At 46.9% G+C, this 16,677-nt stretch overlaps 1 protein-coding gene across 8 annotated transcripts in view; it reads right to left on the bottom strand.

Annotated features, from left to right (window-relative positions):
• PIGG (phosphatidylinositol glycan anchor biosynthesis class G (EMM blood group)) overlaps positions 1-8,533 on the bottom strand; it is a 165,589-nt gene extending 157,056 nt beyond the window's left edge. For 7 of the 8 annotated variants that reach the window (XM_077817889.1, XM_077817888.1, XM_077817892.1 and 4 more), the window contains exons 1-2: positions 8,329-8,533; positions 5,086-5,291 (exon numbers count right to left, since the gene is read on the bottom strand). In XM_077817889.1, the coding sequence (XP_077674015.1) occupies positions 5,086-5,291; positions 8,329-8,488 (366 nt within the window). In that variant the 5' untranslated portion in view covers positions 8,489-8,533. Of the gene's footprint in view, positions 1-5,085; positions 5,292-8,300 lie in introns of all 8 variants that reach the window. The other variant, XM_077817894.1, reaches the window with a different exon arrangement.
• Between the last annotated feature and the right edge of the window lie 8,144 nt (positions 8,534-16,677).

Raw genomic sequence — 16,677 nt, 5'->3', positions numbered from 1 at the left:
GATTATTTACATAATCTAAGCACTAAGACCAAAGAAATGAATAATTAAGTACATAAAGCTTACACGACTCTCAAACACATTTTTATCTAATACAAAGAAATGCTTGAACTCTGACTTAAAGATTTCAACATCTTGATTTCAGCATCTTTTAACAGATACTGTTGGGACAATATATTTAAACGATTACATTTTTCATGAAGTACTCACAATTGCTGTTTGAGACTAATGTACCGGGAGTTTAATAGCAGTGAGTATGACTGTGAGCCTGGGTGCCCCTCAATACAGATGGCACACCATACTATAACTCACATCAGGCCTGACACACATTGCCACAACACATGGTTGTCATAATCTGTATTTAAAAGGTGTCACGCGAAGGATCATATGCAACCTGGTAACATGCTGGTCCCAAAAATCACTATGTGGTACAGTTACAAAGTGTATAGAAAGAGTTTGAGATGTGCGCTGGAAATAGATTTCTAAAATGTGTTTAGCAGGAAGCACATAAGACCAGCCTGCCCTAGACCAAGGAATGTGCACTTTTCTAATCAGTGTAATCACAGGCAGAGGACAATGCATGCACATTCATATATAAAGGTAAACAAAGCCATCAAGCTAAACAAGCAGGGGAGAAGACTGCTTAACAATCACACCATGGGACCAAATCTGCACTCAAGGAAATCTTCATGGCTCTTTAAACAGACACAACTAACTAATATAAGCAGGAACAAAGACATTTTAGTTATCCATCACTGAAGTGACTCAGGGTTCAGTGCCCTGTGAGCCTATGAAAGCCAGATCCTATTGGCCTGGAAGGAAAGAAAAGCAGGAAACTGACCCAGACTTTAAAGTGAGAAGGAACCATCATGATCATCTAGTCTGACATCTTGCACATCACAGGCCAGAGAACCTTACCCACCCACTCCTGTAACAGACCCTTAACCTCTGGCCGAGTTCCTAAAGTCCTCAAATCTTGGTTTAAAGACTTGAAGTTACAGAGAATCCACCATTTATTCTAGTTCGCAAGTCAGCAAGTGACCCATGTCCCAAGTTGTAGAGGAAGGCAAAAAACCCCAGAGTCTCTGCCCGTCTGACCTGGGGGAGAATCTGACTCTAAATATGGTGATCAGTTAGACCCTGAGCATCTGGGCCAGACACCTGGGAAAGAATTTTCAGATGCAAGTCAGAGCCCTCCCCATCCAGTGTCCCATCTCCAAAGGTTGGAGATATTTTCTAAAAGTCATCACGGACAATACCATCCCCTCCAGTCTTGAAACAAGTTAGATTTTTTTGCCTCCACTACCCTTGGAAGACTGTTCCAGAACTTCACTCCTCTGCTGCCTAGAAACCTGCATCTAATTTAAAGCCTAAACTTGTTGATGGCCAGTTTATAGTTATTTGTACCAGTGCCAACATTGGCCCTTAAATAATTGCTCTCTTTCCCTGGTATTTATCCCTCTTTATTTATCGACACCAATCATATCTCCCCCTCAGCCTTTGTTTTGTTAGACTAAACAAGCCAAGCTTCTTAAGTCTCCTGCAATAATGTAGGTTCTCCATTCCTCCGATCATCCTAGTAGTCCCTCTCTGCACATGTTCCAGTTAGAATTCATCTTTCTTAAACATGGGAAACCAGAATTGAACCCATAATTCCACATGAGGTCTCACCAGCACCTTGTATGTCGGTAATATCACCTCCTTATCTCTCCTGGCAATACCTCATCTGATGCATCCGAGGATTACATTAGCCTTTTTCATAGCCGCATCACACTGGCAACTCAGAGTTATTCTGTGATCAACCAATACACCCAGGTCTTTTTCCTCTGTTGCTTCCAACTGATATCTCCCCATCTTACAGCAAAAATTCTTGTTAGTCCCTAAATGCATGACTTTGCACTATTAAGTTTCATCCCATTTCTATTACTCCAGTTTTCAAGATCATCCAAGAGGACTTTCTGACCTCCAGAAGGCAGCATTCCATGCTGAACCATCCCTTCAAATCCTTGTAAGCTTTTTGCCTTCTCTTGGTAACTTGTCTGACATGCTTATTCATCCAATTTGATCTGCAACCCTTCCCTACAATTTTTTATCTATCCCCTTGCTTGGGATGCAGGCTCCAGATAGTTTCTGTAACTTTGACTTAAAGTAATTCCAAGCCTGCTCCACATTCAGATCTTTGAGTTCTTCAGTTCAGTCCACTTCCCTAAGTAATTCCCTTAATTTTTTTAAGTTGCCCTTTTGAAATCAAGGACCCCAGTTACTGACCTATTTTGTTTATCCTTAGCTGAACCTGAACTAACTCATGATCACTCCAATCAAGGTTGTCCTCTAAAACCAGTTCTTCTGTGAGGTCCTTGCTACTTACCAAAACAAAATTACCTCTTTTTGATTTGGTGAAGAATCTGTCAGCTATCACATCCAGGAATATCTGGGCCCTACCATTATTAGTAGTGCTTGCCCTCCAATCTATATCTGAGAAATTAGCATTCTCCAAAATCACACAGTTCCCAGAAGTATTTATTTCATTAAAAATATTAAAAAGGACTTTATCCATTTCAGATCCTGGGAGTCTGAAGCAGACCTCAAGTAATATAGGTTAGAAATCTGTTTACACAAAGATAGTAACTTGCTGAAATTAAGTTTTAGTCACCAGAAAATGTGTTTTATTTTGTTTTACTTGTAACCACATTTGTTTCTTTTATTCTTACTTATCACTTATTCTACTTCTTTTTTAAAAAGCTTATTCTGGTTTTATTATAAAAAAATCTCAGTGTCATATATTAAAGTGAATTTTGAGTCTTCAACTAAACTAGTAAGCTGCCGTGCACTCTTTGGAGGCAGCAAACTTAATTTCTAAGAGTGCCCAGTGAAAGGGACTGGACGTTGCAGAGAGATGTCTCTGGGAAACTTGTGAATTGGAGTTCTTTGATAGTTACCTGCAAGGAAAGATTTGGCCTAGCAAGGTAGAAGAAGTGGCATGTCAAAGCAGCAGCAAACGGTCTCTCCTGCTGAAGTTGATTGGGGGTAATGCAGTAGCTTACAGTTCTGAGTACCTTAAGCAGAACATCACAGAGACATTGGAGAGCTAATATTTAGTTGTAATAGACTTCATGCCTACAATAGGGCTGAAGTTTCAATGACTCACTGTAACTTACATTTAAACAGAAACCACAACTCCCTAGCACACAACCTTCTGTCCCCAAGATTATCGGGGAATTCTCTCAGACTACCTGACGAATCACACTGAATCTGATCTTCGAAGTTGGAGTGAACATTGGGGACCGAGCACTCTGCTCTCCTGGTCCAACAAACCCTGTCAGCCAGGTAAAGATCAGAGGCTTCTCTATCCCCAACTATCTTAGATATTTTCAGATCATCATAGGAAAGTATATCACCCAACTATAAGACCACTGGGCAACAAGCTGGTAGAGTAATACAATCACCGTGCATCAAAAACTGTCAGTGGCTTAACCCCAAATCAGCTCCAATGATCACCTTGGCGTGGTTCACCACCAGATTAAATCAGTTGAAGTACACAAATACACCCGTGTCCACAATCCGATCAGAATGCACCCACAAGCAACAGACTTTTTGCATAACTATGCTGCCACAGTAAAGAACATTACTTCTAGTCCATAAAAACCATAAAATCACGGATGGCAGAACAATTTTGTCCAGCGAACTAACCAATCGCTGGACCCAAGCGCTGACTACTGCAAAGAGCTCTCAACCTATTCTACAGAAAAGATCAACTAAATCTGAAAGAAACTCACAAAGGCTGACCTTCCTAAACTAGACCATTTAATATTAATCTCTCTGCTACTTCTGATGGAGTTTGGACCTGTCATGTACAATGAAACCCCAGAATATGAAAAACATTCAAGTCACCACTCCTGCCGAACAGAGCTAGTGTCTCCCATCACACCCTCTCTGGTGAAAGCCAGCAAGGAAACACTGTGTCCTGTGCTGGGAAAAATAATTAATACCTCTTTCAGAGGAGCAAACCTCTCCAACTATTGCCCACATTCAGCCTCCCTTTCCTAGCAAGAAACACTGAAGCTCCAGAAAAACAAGACATCCTCAGGCATCCTGGATGCTGAAGAATCTTGGCTTCAGACCAGGACACAGCGCAGATGATCCTAGCACTGCTAATGATTGTCTCCTCTTTTCAATGGGTACTGGCCATTTATCAATGCTCATACTAACTCCCTCCACAGCCTCAGACAATCACAGAAAGGTGCTGCTCACTCATTTATTGAGTACATTGGAAGTCAACTATTCAGTGTGTTACAATGACTTCAATTATTCTTTCCATCAGGACCCAGACAGTGGTGATAGGAGCAGTAGCCTATCTCCAAAAGTAGATACCTGGGGGGCAAGAGAGAGATCTAACCTGCCTCTCCTCAGTTTTAATATCTATGAGTAAGGATTTCAAGAAATGGTGAGGTACCACAGACTCTGCTGCTAACAGCATGCCAAAAACAACGAACTATATCTCAGTTTCCAAAGACAACCCATGCCATCACACGAATGTAACTATACCTAGATCAGCATCTGAATGAACTGATGCCAAGAAGGCTACACTCTTCATAGTAATCCACCAACCTGCACCTTTGGGCCTAAAATTCTGGTTCTACAGCTCCAGAGCTATAGGCCCTTCCTAAAGCTAAAGAAAAAGCTCTCCTAATTATCAATTAGAAAGGAAAAATCTTTCTTAATACCTTAGAAAGAGCAATATACTCAAGCAGTGCCCTATCCTGCTCCCACTGAAATCAATGACAGAAGAGCTCGCATTAAAATCAGTAGGAGTAGGACTGGCCCCCAATGCTCAAAAATAAACTTCAAACTTTACTTTACAAATAGAAAGGAGAATCCCTCCAGAGCACCAATCCTCCTCTTCAGCCTATAAAGGGTAGAACTACAGTCGTTCAAGTATCGCTGTAAGCGATGGGAAGATAACCTCCTTTCCATTCTCAACTCCTGTGACACTAGGGCAAGGAGAACAAGGTGTCATGTTAACTTGAATCCCTGACTGGGTAGGACACAATGAGACTTGGGAGTAACCACCAAAATGGGACTGCTTACCTTAATTCGAGGCATGGTGACAGTGGGTGGCTTTGCTTCAGCAATGAAACTGTGGCATGTTCCTTTTTCAACAAGTTCTGTAGTGTAGGGCATGAACTGTTTACCCTTTGATCCAAACACGAAATCATCTCTCAAAGCATCTATCAACACAATGACCACTTTTTTGAAGAGAGGTGATGGAATCTTGGTCCAATTAGAAGTCACTCCTAAAATAAAAGTAAACATAAAATGTATAGATCATCAATGCAAGTTAAGAGTCCACAACAAAAATGATCAGCACTTCTCAAACTTCACATAAGATTCCTGCAATAGTTATAATTGCCAATGACAGCAATTTAAAGTTAGAAAGTCAGCCCACATTTTCAAGATTTGAAATTCCAGTCTAGTACCAGTATTTGACTGTGCATGTTCTGGTTTTCATTGTAAACAAGACAGGACCATACTGTTTTTAGGTCGCCTGCAGCTGGAACCTATGTCTATCCATATCCACCTTGGCTTCAGGAAATCAAAAGATTCAGTCCACGCGGTCTTTAGTCTGACTTAGGTCCCAATAATGCACTGACCTGCAGTGGTGCCCATCATTGTGGGGAAGTGCTAGATGTAGTGAATAGAAACGGGGTAAAACGGCTTGTGAGCCCTCAAGTGGCTACCACTGCATTTTATGTTTTAGAAGCCAGCTAGTAGTTTTTATATACAACTTCCTTGTATGTTGTGTATATTTAGAAAATATGGTTATCTGGAATCCCTTTGTGCCTGTGCTTTTATATATTGTTATGTAAAGAACAAAATAAATAGGGATTCAACTGAAACAAGTACTAATCATACGGTCTTACTCTTCACAGCCAGGGACAACGTAACAAAAGCAGTCAAGATTCACAGAAGCAAAAAGCTGTGGCAGCAGCCCCACTTCCACCTCCGTGTGGGGAGCTAGCAGTCCAGTCCCATTCCAGAGAGGCACAGGGAGGAGGTGGGCATCCTATCCCCTGGGGAATAGGGGGGTTGGTGGACTAAGGTGGTGTGGTGGGTCTCATTGATGGCTGGCCCAGAGCAGCCATTAGAGCCCAGCTTGCTCCATGCTCAGCTGTGGCCCAGGCTACCGCTGCTACTTCTTGTCCAGCTGATAGGGAGACAAAGGACCAATCAAATTAAACTTTATTTTCTTTCCTCTGCCAGTGCCTCAGCTCCTGCTGGCTTTATTCTTTCTCATGAATCATAAAACCAAATACACCAAAAACACCCCAAATACTTGGGATCCTGGATCTTATTTTGCAGCTTCCAGCCCAAAGCAAGCTTTTAAAGCCAAATTCTAACCACCTGTAAAAGGATTTAATAATGGAATTGCTGTCAAGCTGTTAATCAGAACAATATGAATAGAGCTGTTATAATAAAAGGTACAGGGACCATGGCAAACATAGGGAGCCTGTGATGGAAAGGAATTAACGTCTCAAATGAACATGGGTGAGTGTGATACATGTACAAAAATAGTGCAAGGAGCGAGGGCAGGCTCTCCATGTGCACATGCTAATGATGCACCTCAGGATTTTCTTGCTTTCAATAATTAGATCTGACAAGGTTTGTCAAGAAGAAAAAGTGAGCAAGGGCCCAGCAAGGCAGGGGATGGGGGCACGGTTACCTATGCAGGTTACCTGGGCTGGGGACTGGGAAATGGGACAGGGGCTGGTTACCTGGGCCAAGCAGGGGTAGGCGGAGTGGAAGATGAACTGACTACCTAGGCAAGGCCAGGAGGAAAAAGAAGAGGGTTGGGGGGAACCAGTCACCTGGACTGGACCAGACGAGGGAAAGAAGAAGGGGGAAATGGGCTGCTTACCTAGACAGGATAGCAGAAGGAGTGAACGGGTAAGACAGTGGCAGGCAGAGGAGGGGATTATACCTAGCTAGGGGTGATTACCTGGCCAGGCAGGGGAAGGAGGGACCAAGGGTTACCCAGGCCAAGCGGGAGATGGGGGAGGGGAGGGAGGTCCAGGTTACTTAGGCCAGCTGGGGGAAGGGGCAGGCCGGATACCCAAGCCAGGTGGAGAATGGGCCAGCAAATTACCTGACCCAGGCCAGGGAAGGAGAGGACAGCGGGGGCGGGTTACCCAGGCCGGGCCAGGTCAGCGATTTGGGGGGAGGGGGAAAGGGGAAAAGAGAAAAAGAGCTGCTGGGCCCAGCAGAGGAAGGAGAGGACAGTTGGGGCTGGTTACCTGGACAGGGCTGGGGGCGGTAACCGGGCCGGGCGGGGAAGAAGAGGGCGGAGGGTGGGAGGACCATAACCCGGGCTGAGCCGGATGGGAGGGAGGAAAAGAGTTACCTGGGCCGAAGAGGGGAAGAAGAGAATAGTGGGGGGGAGGGGTGTTTACCTGGGTTGGGCGGGGGACGGAGAGGGCTAGGGTCGGTTAGCAGAGCTGGAAGCGATTACCCAGGCCAGGACTGGGGGCGGTGGGTTACCTGGGCCAGGTGGTGGCGGTTACCCGGGATGGGGTACCTGGGCCGGGCGGAGGACAGAGAGGACGGTGGGAGCTGGGGTCAGTTAGCCGAGGTGGAAACGATTACCCAGGCCGGGGCTGGGGGCGGTGGGTTACCTGGGCCAGGTGGTGGCGGTTACCCGGGATGGGGGGGGGACGCGGTACGGACGGTGGGGACTGGGGTCGGTTAGCGGAGCTGGAAGCGATTGCCCGGGCCGGGGCTGGGGGCGGTGGGTTACCTGGGCCAGGTGATGGCGGTTACCCGGGATGGGGGGGGGACGCGGTACGGACGGTGGGGACTGGGGTCGGTTAGTGGAGCTGGAAGCGATTGCCCGGGCCGGGGCTGGGGGCGGTGGGTTACCTGGGCCAGGTGATGGCGGTTACCCGGGATGGGGGGGGGAAGCGGTACGGACGGTGGGACTGGGGTCGGTTAGCCGAGCTGGAAGCGATTGCCCGGGCCGGGGCGGTGGGTTACCTGGGCCAGGTGATGGCGGTTACCCGGGATGGGGGGGGGGACGCGGTACGGACGGTGGGGACTGGGGTCGGTTAGCCGAGCTGGAAGCGATTGCCCGGGCCGGGGCTGGGGGTTACCTGGGCCAGGTGATGGCGGTTACCCGGGATGGGGGGGGCTAGTACCTGGGCCGAGCGAGGGACGGTGGGGGCTGGGACGGTTAGCCGGGATGGGGGGTGTACCTGGGCCGGGCGGGGGGCGGTGGGGGCTGAGGCGGTTACCCGGGATGGGGGGGGTACCTGCGCCGGGCGCGGGACGGAGGGTTACCTGCGCCGGGCTGGGGCGGCTCAGCGGGCGGAACCCCGCGGGCCTCTCTCCAGGGCAGGGATCTCACGGGCACCGGGAAGAAGCCCCGGAGGAACAGCCCCACCCCGAGCGCCTGCACCAGGAGGCAGCCGGCGGCGAAGACCCCCGAGCGCAGCCGCATCCTCGAGCTAGGAGGTAGCCCCAGTGCAACAGCAGCGCTCCGAGCCCGTCCGGCTTAGGGGCAGGGGGTGGAACACCGCCCTATCAGCGGCCCAGGCTCTGCTCAGCCAGCGCTGCGATTGGCTAGTGACTAACCAACCGGCACCCTCCGCCTGCAAAACAAACAAACCTCAGCGCTAAACCGGCCCGAGCCCGGAAGAGCAGCTCAGAAAACTACAACTCCCAGAAGCCCCTTCCACAGCCCCCTGCTCTATGGAGCGGCGCAGGGATCAATCCGCGTTGCCCCCTCCCCGCAATCTTGCCCAGCGGTCTTGTAGGGACTGGGAGGAGTCACTGGTGTTGCCTCCTGGTCCATGAGCGGCTGCATGGCCAAAGTCACTGGCCATGGGTGTGACTATCTAGGCTAAGGCCTGCACAGCCTGGGCCTAGGGCTAGTCAGCTGCACGTGCCTTTGGGGCATGGTTGGTGCCTAGCCCATCAGGAAGTCCTACCACTTGCCCAGCATTTGTTAGTTAACAGTGGCAAGCGAAGGAGAGGGATGTGCTGGGCATGCAGCAGCAAGGGGCAAGTGAGGGTGGGGAAAAGGTGCAAGGGCAGAGAAATCTGGGCAAAGCTGAGTCTGGTCAAGCAACAGCTCAGCAGCTCTCCAGATGGGAAGGAAGGTAGCAGCACCCAATTCCCTGGACACTACCTGGCCTGTAGAGAATGGAATTAGGAAAGAAAAGGCTAGAAGAAATAGCCAGCAATTAGCCCACCACATTGAAAGAAGATTCCAAAGTGTGCTTAATGTGAATTGAATTAGTTTTCTGTATTCATGTGCATACAATGCAGCCATGCATTGCTTTGGCAGTCCTCCAGCTGCTACGTGTTAATGACCTATCTGTGACTCTGCTGCTCTGCCATCAAATTGACTAGATATTCCCTCTCTCATTTAAAAAGTGAGGCAGGGCCTGATTTTGCCCATTTGCTCCCGGATTTAGCTGTATCTCCACTGCTGTGATATTACTCCAAAAGTCTACAACATGCCTTTAGCTGCTTAGAGTCATGCTGAGATCCTGGATCTCATTGCCAGCTGAGGAAAAGCATGGGTGCAGCAAGATCTTGTGCACAGCCCTGCAGAATAAAGATCTTTTTTGTGACCATTGCTAAGTAGATGTCTGCCAGGGGGCCACAACTGGGACACTGTCCAGTGCTGAAGAAAGAGCAAAGAACTCATAGATATTAAGGTCAGAAGGGACCATTATGATCATCTAGTCTGACCTCCTGCACAATGCAGGCCACAGAATCTCACCCACCCACTCCTGCAATAAACCTCTCACCTATGTCTGAGCTATTGAAGTCCTCCAATCATGGTTTAAAGACTTCAAGGTGCAGAGAATCCTCCAGCAAGTGACCTGTGCCCCATGCTACAGAGGAAGGCGAAAAAACCCCGGGGCCTCTTCCAATCTGCCCTGGAGGAAAATTCCTTCCCGACCCTAAATATGGCGATCAGCTGAAACCCTGAGTATGTGGGCAAGATTCACCAGCCAGATACCCAGGAAAGAATTTCTGTAATAACTCAGATCCCACCACATCTAACATCCCATCACAGGCCACTGGGCCTATTTACCATGAATAGTTAAAGATCAATTAATTGCCAAAATCATGTTATCCCATCATACCATCTCCTCCATAAACTTATCGAGTTTAATCTGGAAGCCAGATAGGACTTTTGCCCCCACTGCTTTCCTTGGAAGGCTATTCCACAACTTCACTTCTCTGATGGTTAGAAACCTTCATCTAATTTCAAGTCTAAACTTCCTGATGGCCAGTTTATATCCATTTGTTCTTGTGTCCACATTGGTACTGAGCTTGAATAATTCCTCTCGCTCTCCGGTATTTATCCCTCTGATATATTTATAGAGAGCAATCGTGTCTCCCCTCAACCTTCTTTTGGTTAGGCTAAACATGCCAAGCTCCTTGAGTCTCCTTTCGTAAGACAGGTTTTCCATTCCTTGGATCATCCTAGTAGCCCTTCTCTGTACCTGTTCCATGTTTAAGAAAGATGAATTCAAACTGGGAGATGACCAGAACTGCACACAGTATTCCAGATGAGATCTCACCAGTGCCTTGTATAACGGTACTAACACCTCCTTATCTCTACTGGAAATACCTCACCAGATGCATCCCAAGACCACATTAACTTTTTTCACGGCCATATCACATTGGCAGCTCATAGTCATCCTGTGGTCAACCAATACTCCAAGGTCCTTCTCCTCCTCCATTACTTCTAATTGATGCGTCCCCAGCTTATAACTAAAATTCTTGTTATTAATCCCTAAATGCATGACCTTACACTTCTCACTATTAAATTTCATCCTATTTCTATTACTCTAGTTTACAAGGTCATCCAGATCCTCCTGTATGATATCCCGGTCCTTCTCTAAATTGGCAATACCTCCCAGCTTTGTATCATCCGCCAACTTTATTAGCACACTCCCACTTTTTTTGCCAAGGTCAGTAATAAAAAGATTAAATAAGACTGGACCCAAAACCGATCCCTGAGGAACTCCACTAGTAACCTCCCTCCAGTCTGACAGTTTACCTTTCAGTATGACCTGCTGTAGTCTCCCTTTTAACCAATTCCTTATCCACCTTTCAATTTTCATATCGATCCCCATCTTTTCCCATTTAACTAATAATTCCCCATGTGGCACCGTATCAAATGCCTTACTGAAATCTAAGTAAATTAGATCCACTGCGTTTCCTTTATCTAAAAAATCTGTTACTTTCTCAAAGAAGGAGATCAGGTTGGTTTGACACGATCTACCTTTTGTAAAACCATGTTGTATTTTGTCCCATGTACCATTGACCTCAATTTCCTTAACTACTTTCTCCTTCAAAATTTTTTCCAAGACCTTGCATACTACAGATGTCAAATTTACAGATCTGTAATTACCCAGATCACTTTTATTTCCTTTCTTAAAAATAGGAACTATGTTAGCAATTCTCCAGTCATACAGTACAACCTTTGAGTTTACAGATTCATTAACAATTCCTGCTAATGGGCTTGCAATTTCATGTGCTAATTCCTTTAATCTTGGATGAAGATTATCTGGGCCCCCCTATGTAGTCTCATTAAGCTGTTCGAGTTTCGCTTCTACCTCAGATATGGTAATATCTACCTCCATATCCTCATTCCCATTTCTCATGCTACCAGTATCCCTAAGATCCTCATTAGCTTTATTAAAGACCGAGGCAATGTATTTGTTTAGATATTGGGCCATGCCTAGATTATCCTTAACCTCCACTCCATCCTCAGTGTTTAGTGATCCCACTTCTTCTTTCTTTGTTTTCTTCTTATTTATATGGCTATAGAACCTTTTACTATTGGTTTTAATTCCCTTTGCAAGGTCCAAATCTACTAGACTTTTAGGCTTTCTCACTTTATCCCTACATCTTCTGGCCTCAATAAGGTAGCTTTCCTTGCTGATCCCTCCCATCTTCCACTCCCTGTATGCTTTCTGCTTTTTCTTAATCACCTCTCCGAGATGCTTGCTCATCCAGCTTGGTCTACAACTCCTGCCTATGAATTTTTTCCCCTTTCTTGGGATGCAGGCTTCCGATAGCTTCTGCAGCTTTGACTTGAAGTAATCCCAGGTCTCCTCTGCCTTTAGATCCATAAATTCTTCAGTCCAATCCACTTCCCTAACTAATTTCCTTAATTTTTGAAAGTCAGCCCTTTTGAAATCAAAAACCCTAGTCACAGATTTATTTTTGTTTATCCTTCCATTCAGTTTGAACTGAATTAGCTCATGATCACTTGAACTAAGGTTGTCCCCTACAACCATTTCTTCTATGAGGTCCTCACTACTCACCAAAACCAAATCTAAAATGGCGTCGCCTCTTGTCAGTTCAGCAACTACTTGAGGAAGGAATCCATCAGCTATTGCATCTAGGAAAATCTGAGCCCTATTATTATTACTAGCACTTGTCCTCCAGTCTATATCTGGGAAGTTAAAGTCTCCCATTATCACGCAATTTCCATCAGTATTTACTTCATTAAAAACATTAAAGAGGGCTCTATCCATATCCAGATCGGATGCCGGTGGTCTATAGCACACCCCAAGTACTATCGCAGGGGAGGCTCTAGTAGTTTTCTTCCCCAATGTAATTTTTGCCCAGACGGACTCTGTCTTATCCATTCCTTCGCTTCTTATTTCTTTACATTCTATCTCATCATTGATATACAGTACTACTCCACCACCTTTACCTTTATTTCGGTCTTTCCTAAACAGCACATCCCCTTCAATACCTATAGTCCAGTCATGACTACTATTCCACCATGTTTCTGTTATCCCTATAATATCTGGTTTCACTTCCTGCACCAGTAGCTCTAGTAACTCAGGACTTACGTTAAAACCAGGGAATGGTGTGGAAATGAAAGTGTACTCTCTCCATTTTTTTTTTTTTTGAGGAGATGGACAGGATTTTGAACAATAACACCACTACCAAGCATTATGGACCCTGTTGCCCCCCTTCCAAACTCCCTGAGGATGAGAAGCAAGAGTCATTGGAGGAGGAACACAAGGAAGACAGCGAAGAGCTCTCTCTGAGGGCAGCCATGTAGAAAGCAAGCCCAATCTCCAGCCAGAAACCCAGGCCAGGACTGAGGAGGCAGATCATTTGGAGAGAATGTCAATATGTTAAGTATTTATTTTTACAATTTATTATACTGTACTGCTGTGCTAGCTTCTGTTCTGGGTGCCACATGCTCCATACAAGCTAAGAGCTTTTCCAAGTTCTCAGCCCCCACCTCTCTCCTGCCATCCACCCACGCATTACACCTCCACAACACCTGATACACTTTTTCAGAATGGCATCTGTCCTGGCCAGGCAGTTGACTTCTGACTCATGCTAAAGCCCTGACTACTGACTGTTTTCAAGCCACGCCATGGAGGGCACATACTACTCTACCCAATTCCTTTCCTCTCCCTGCATCTGTCCAGCCTAGTGAACATCCCCCAAACCCAATTTGCCTGCTCAAAATAACTGTCGGCAGCATGGAGCAGCTGCAACTTGTACCCCACTTCCCCTCCCCTTCCTCAGCATATTTGAATAATGAAAACATTCAATTGTGCAAAATTCAGCAGTTTGAGACAGTGGTTCTAGGAAAAGAAGTTTGGTTAGTGTTCTTAGTTTACATGAGGTAGGTGTGGGCTCTGCACGTCATACAGCTGCCATTTGAGGCATAAATGGCCTGTAATAGGCATTCATACAGGAAAACCTTAGGGATAACCAAGCTGAACAACTCTGAATAGCTTTTTGCAGGCTTACACAGAGACAGACTGGGAGCAGTTCATGCATCAAACAGTCAGTGCAGAAACCAATCAGTGTCTCTCTGCAGTTTCAGTATATCTGCAGCGGAGATAAAGCAGCATCTACGATGGAGGAATTGCTCAATTTAGGTCTGACGCTGTGAGGTCATTGTCCTCGGTACAGCTCGCAATTCCCTTCCGCTCCTGCTGCACTTATGGGGGAACCATCTTGGTGAATAACTTCACAGCCTGTCTCACTGGTCTGCCCTTTGCCTTTTTGAATAAGGCCATTGGCTGCCCCCTAGGCACCCACCTCAGGGTAACGTCACAGAGCGCCGGGGCAGCTTGAAGCACTGTGGAGGGGATCACTACCCAGCTCGTCCCAGATGACCCCCACTAACCTAGCCTGTACCACATAAGCACCTCCAAGGCACAGCAAAACCGAACTGGGAACATAATTCCCAAGCCCCACAGCCTCCAAGGCACAACAGCCTGTGACGTACAAGGGGGGTTGTTGGTAGGGAACCCTGGGCCCTTCCACTCCACCAGCCTCCAACCCAGGGCCTTTGAGAGCTGTCAATGCAAGGCATCCCAACCTGAAACACTTTCTAGCACATCCCACGCCCCCCATGATTGTCCCAAAAATCGCTGTGTGGGTTTAGGTGGCGTGAATGAGGGATGTCTGCTTACCAAAAGGCACCCTCTCTGGCAGCAACTGCCTCTGCCAGCAGAATGGACCCGCCTCCTGGGCCAGCCTAGGCCAAGGGCTTTACCCTGCTGGGGTAGTTTGAACAAAAATAAAGGGGGATTAACCAAGTCCAGAGTTCGTATGAAAGGGAGAGGAGAATGCTCTCAGGCTGTCTCTGCAGCAGGTCCTCCCTTCACCTCAGGGAGGGACCACTGGGTAGCTGTTTAGGGAGGGATTCTGCCTTTCCTCAACTCTTTGCTCCTGGAGCTGTAGATCACAGGTCTGCTCTCTTCCCTGAACAGACACCAAATGACCTGCTCCCCTGCCTTTTAACTCCTCCTCCAGCTGGTGCATTTGCTACAGGTGTGGTGGGGTGGGTCTGGCAGGGCCCAGAGCAATTCCTTAACCCCTTATTGTCCAGTGTGGGGTTTGTACATCCCATTACAGCTGGTAAGAATCTTAGGGACAGGAAGTCATAAATGCTTGTTTAAAAAAATGCTATTGTAGCCTCTCTGTAATGTGAACAATAACCGCTTGTGGTTTTGTCCTGTTCCCACAGCCACGGCACCTGCAGTTCTGGACCTGTGAGGACAAGGCTTTTACCAACGCTGAGCAGCTGGCTAATCTGAGGGGGAAAAAACAGAAAATGCAGGATGCAACGTTTGCAGACTTCATAGAATCATAGAATATCAGGGTTGGAAGGGACCCCTGAAGGTCATCTAGTCCAACCCCCTGCTCGAAGCAGGACCAATTCCCAGTTAAATGATCCCAGCCAGGGCTTTGTCAAGCCTGACCTTAAAAACCTCTAAGGAAGGAGATTCTACCACCTCCCTAGGTAACGCATTCCAGTGTTTCACCACCCTCTTAGTGAAAAAGTTTTTCCTAATATCCAATCTAAACCTCCCCCACTGCAACTTGAGACCATTACTCCTCGTTCTGTCATCTGCTACCATTGAGAACAGTCTAGAGCCATCCTCTTTGGAACCCCCTTTCAGGTAGTTGAAAGCAGCTATCAAATCCCCCCTCACTTCATTGCAGACTCCCTGCAAAAATTGATACTGGAGAGGCGGGGGTTGTATTTGAGGTGACAGAGGAGAAAACCCAGAGAACTATCCAAAGAGAGCATTGAAAAGGCCAGAGCTAGTTGCAGTTGTCAAAGCCAGCATCGCCATGGTATTGTGGAGAAAGACAGGGAGATACAGAGGCAACTTGAGGAGGCAAGACAGAATCAGAGTGCTCTGCTGCAGTGCAAGCCGGTAGCGGGCACACAGACAATCCAGTGCCCTCAACCAGACCCCGCCATGTTCTGTAGCCCCTGGACAACACAGGGTACTGGGAATGCCAGCTATGTTCCCCACCGTACTCCTGGAGCCATGCTCCCAGAGGCCATTCCCCTCCCCGGCCCAAGCTCAAAGCAACAAGAACAATTGCAACTGGGAGCACAGCTCTTCCAAGTCCCTGATAACTTTGAGCCTGACACTCAAAACCAGAAGACCCAGGAACAAGAAGCGGTGGAGGCATGGCATGGACTCACCTGTCAACTGGAGCATTCTCCCCCCCCCCCCCGCCATTGGCATGTCCTGTGTCACTTTAAAGCTTTGTTTCACTGTCGTTTTAATTAAAGTCCTCTTTCTGGTTGTCATGGTTTAATAATAAAAAACAAACATTCAGTCACAAAGACTCGGCAATGTATTTTACACAGTAAGTCTGAATTTTGCATAAGTCTTCATTTTTACAAAAGTATAGAGGTGCAGACGCAAGATGAAGGAAGGAGTGCCACAATGGTCCCTGCTTACCACCCATAACAGAGAGTGTCATGCTCACAGTCCAGTCCTGCCCCTCACCCTGGGATAGCAGCGCGATGTGCAGCTGCACATTTTTAGGCCTCAGACTCAAAGTCAGAGAAATAGGCTTTCTATTGGATGCTCTGCTGGCTGCTCAAACTGCTGAGTGAGTCTCTGCACTTCAGCCTGCCACCCATCACGAAGGCTTTCTCCTTTACTCCTACAAATATTATGGAAAATACACATGCTGCTATATTCTTGGCAAGCACTTTTCTGCAGCTTCCAACTTATTCCACAAACAGCGCCACCATCCTTTCAGACGGCCAAACACTCCACTGTCATTCTGCCAATGCTGAGGCAATAGTTAAACAGTTCTTTCCTTCTGTCCAGGTGCCCCCTGAATGGCTTCATTAGCCAGGGA

This window comes from Eretmochelys imbricata, chromosome 5 (assembly GCF_965152235.1).
Source record: "Eretmochelys imbricata isolate rEreImb1 chromosome 5, rEreImb1.hap1, whole genome shotgun sequence".
Taxonomy (NCBI): domain Eukaryota; kingdom Metazoa; phylum Chordata; order Testudines; family Cheloniidae; genus Eretmochelys; species Eretmochelys imbricata.
This window is presented reverse-complemented; position numbering and strand designations above follow the sequence as displayed.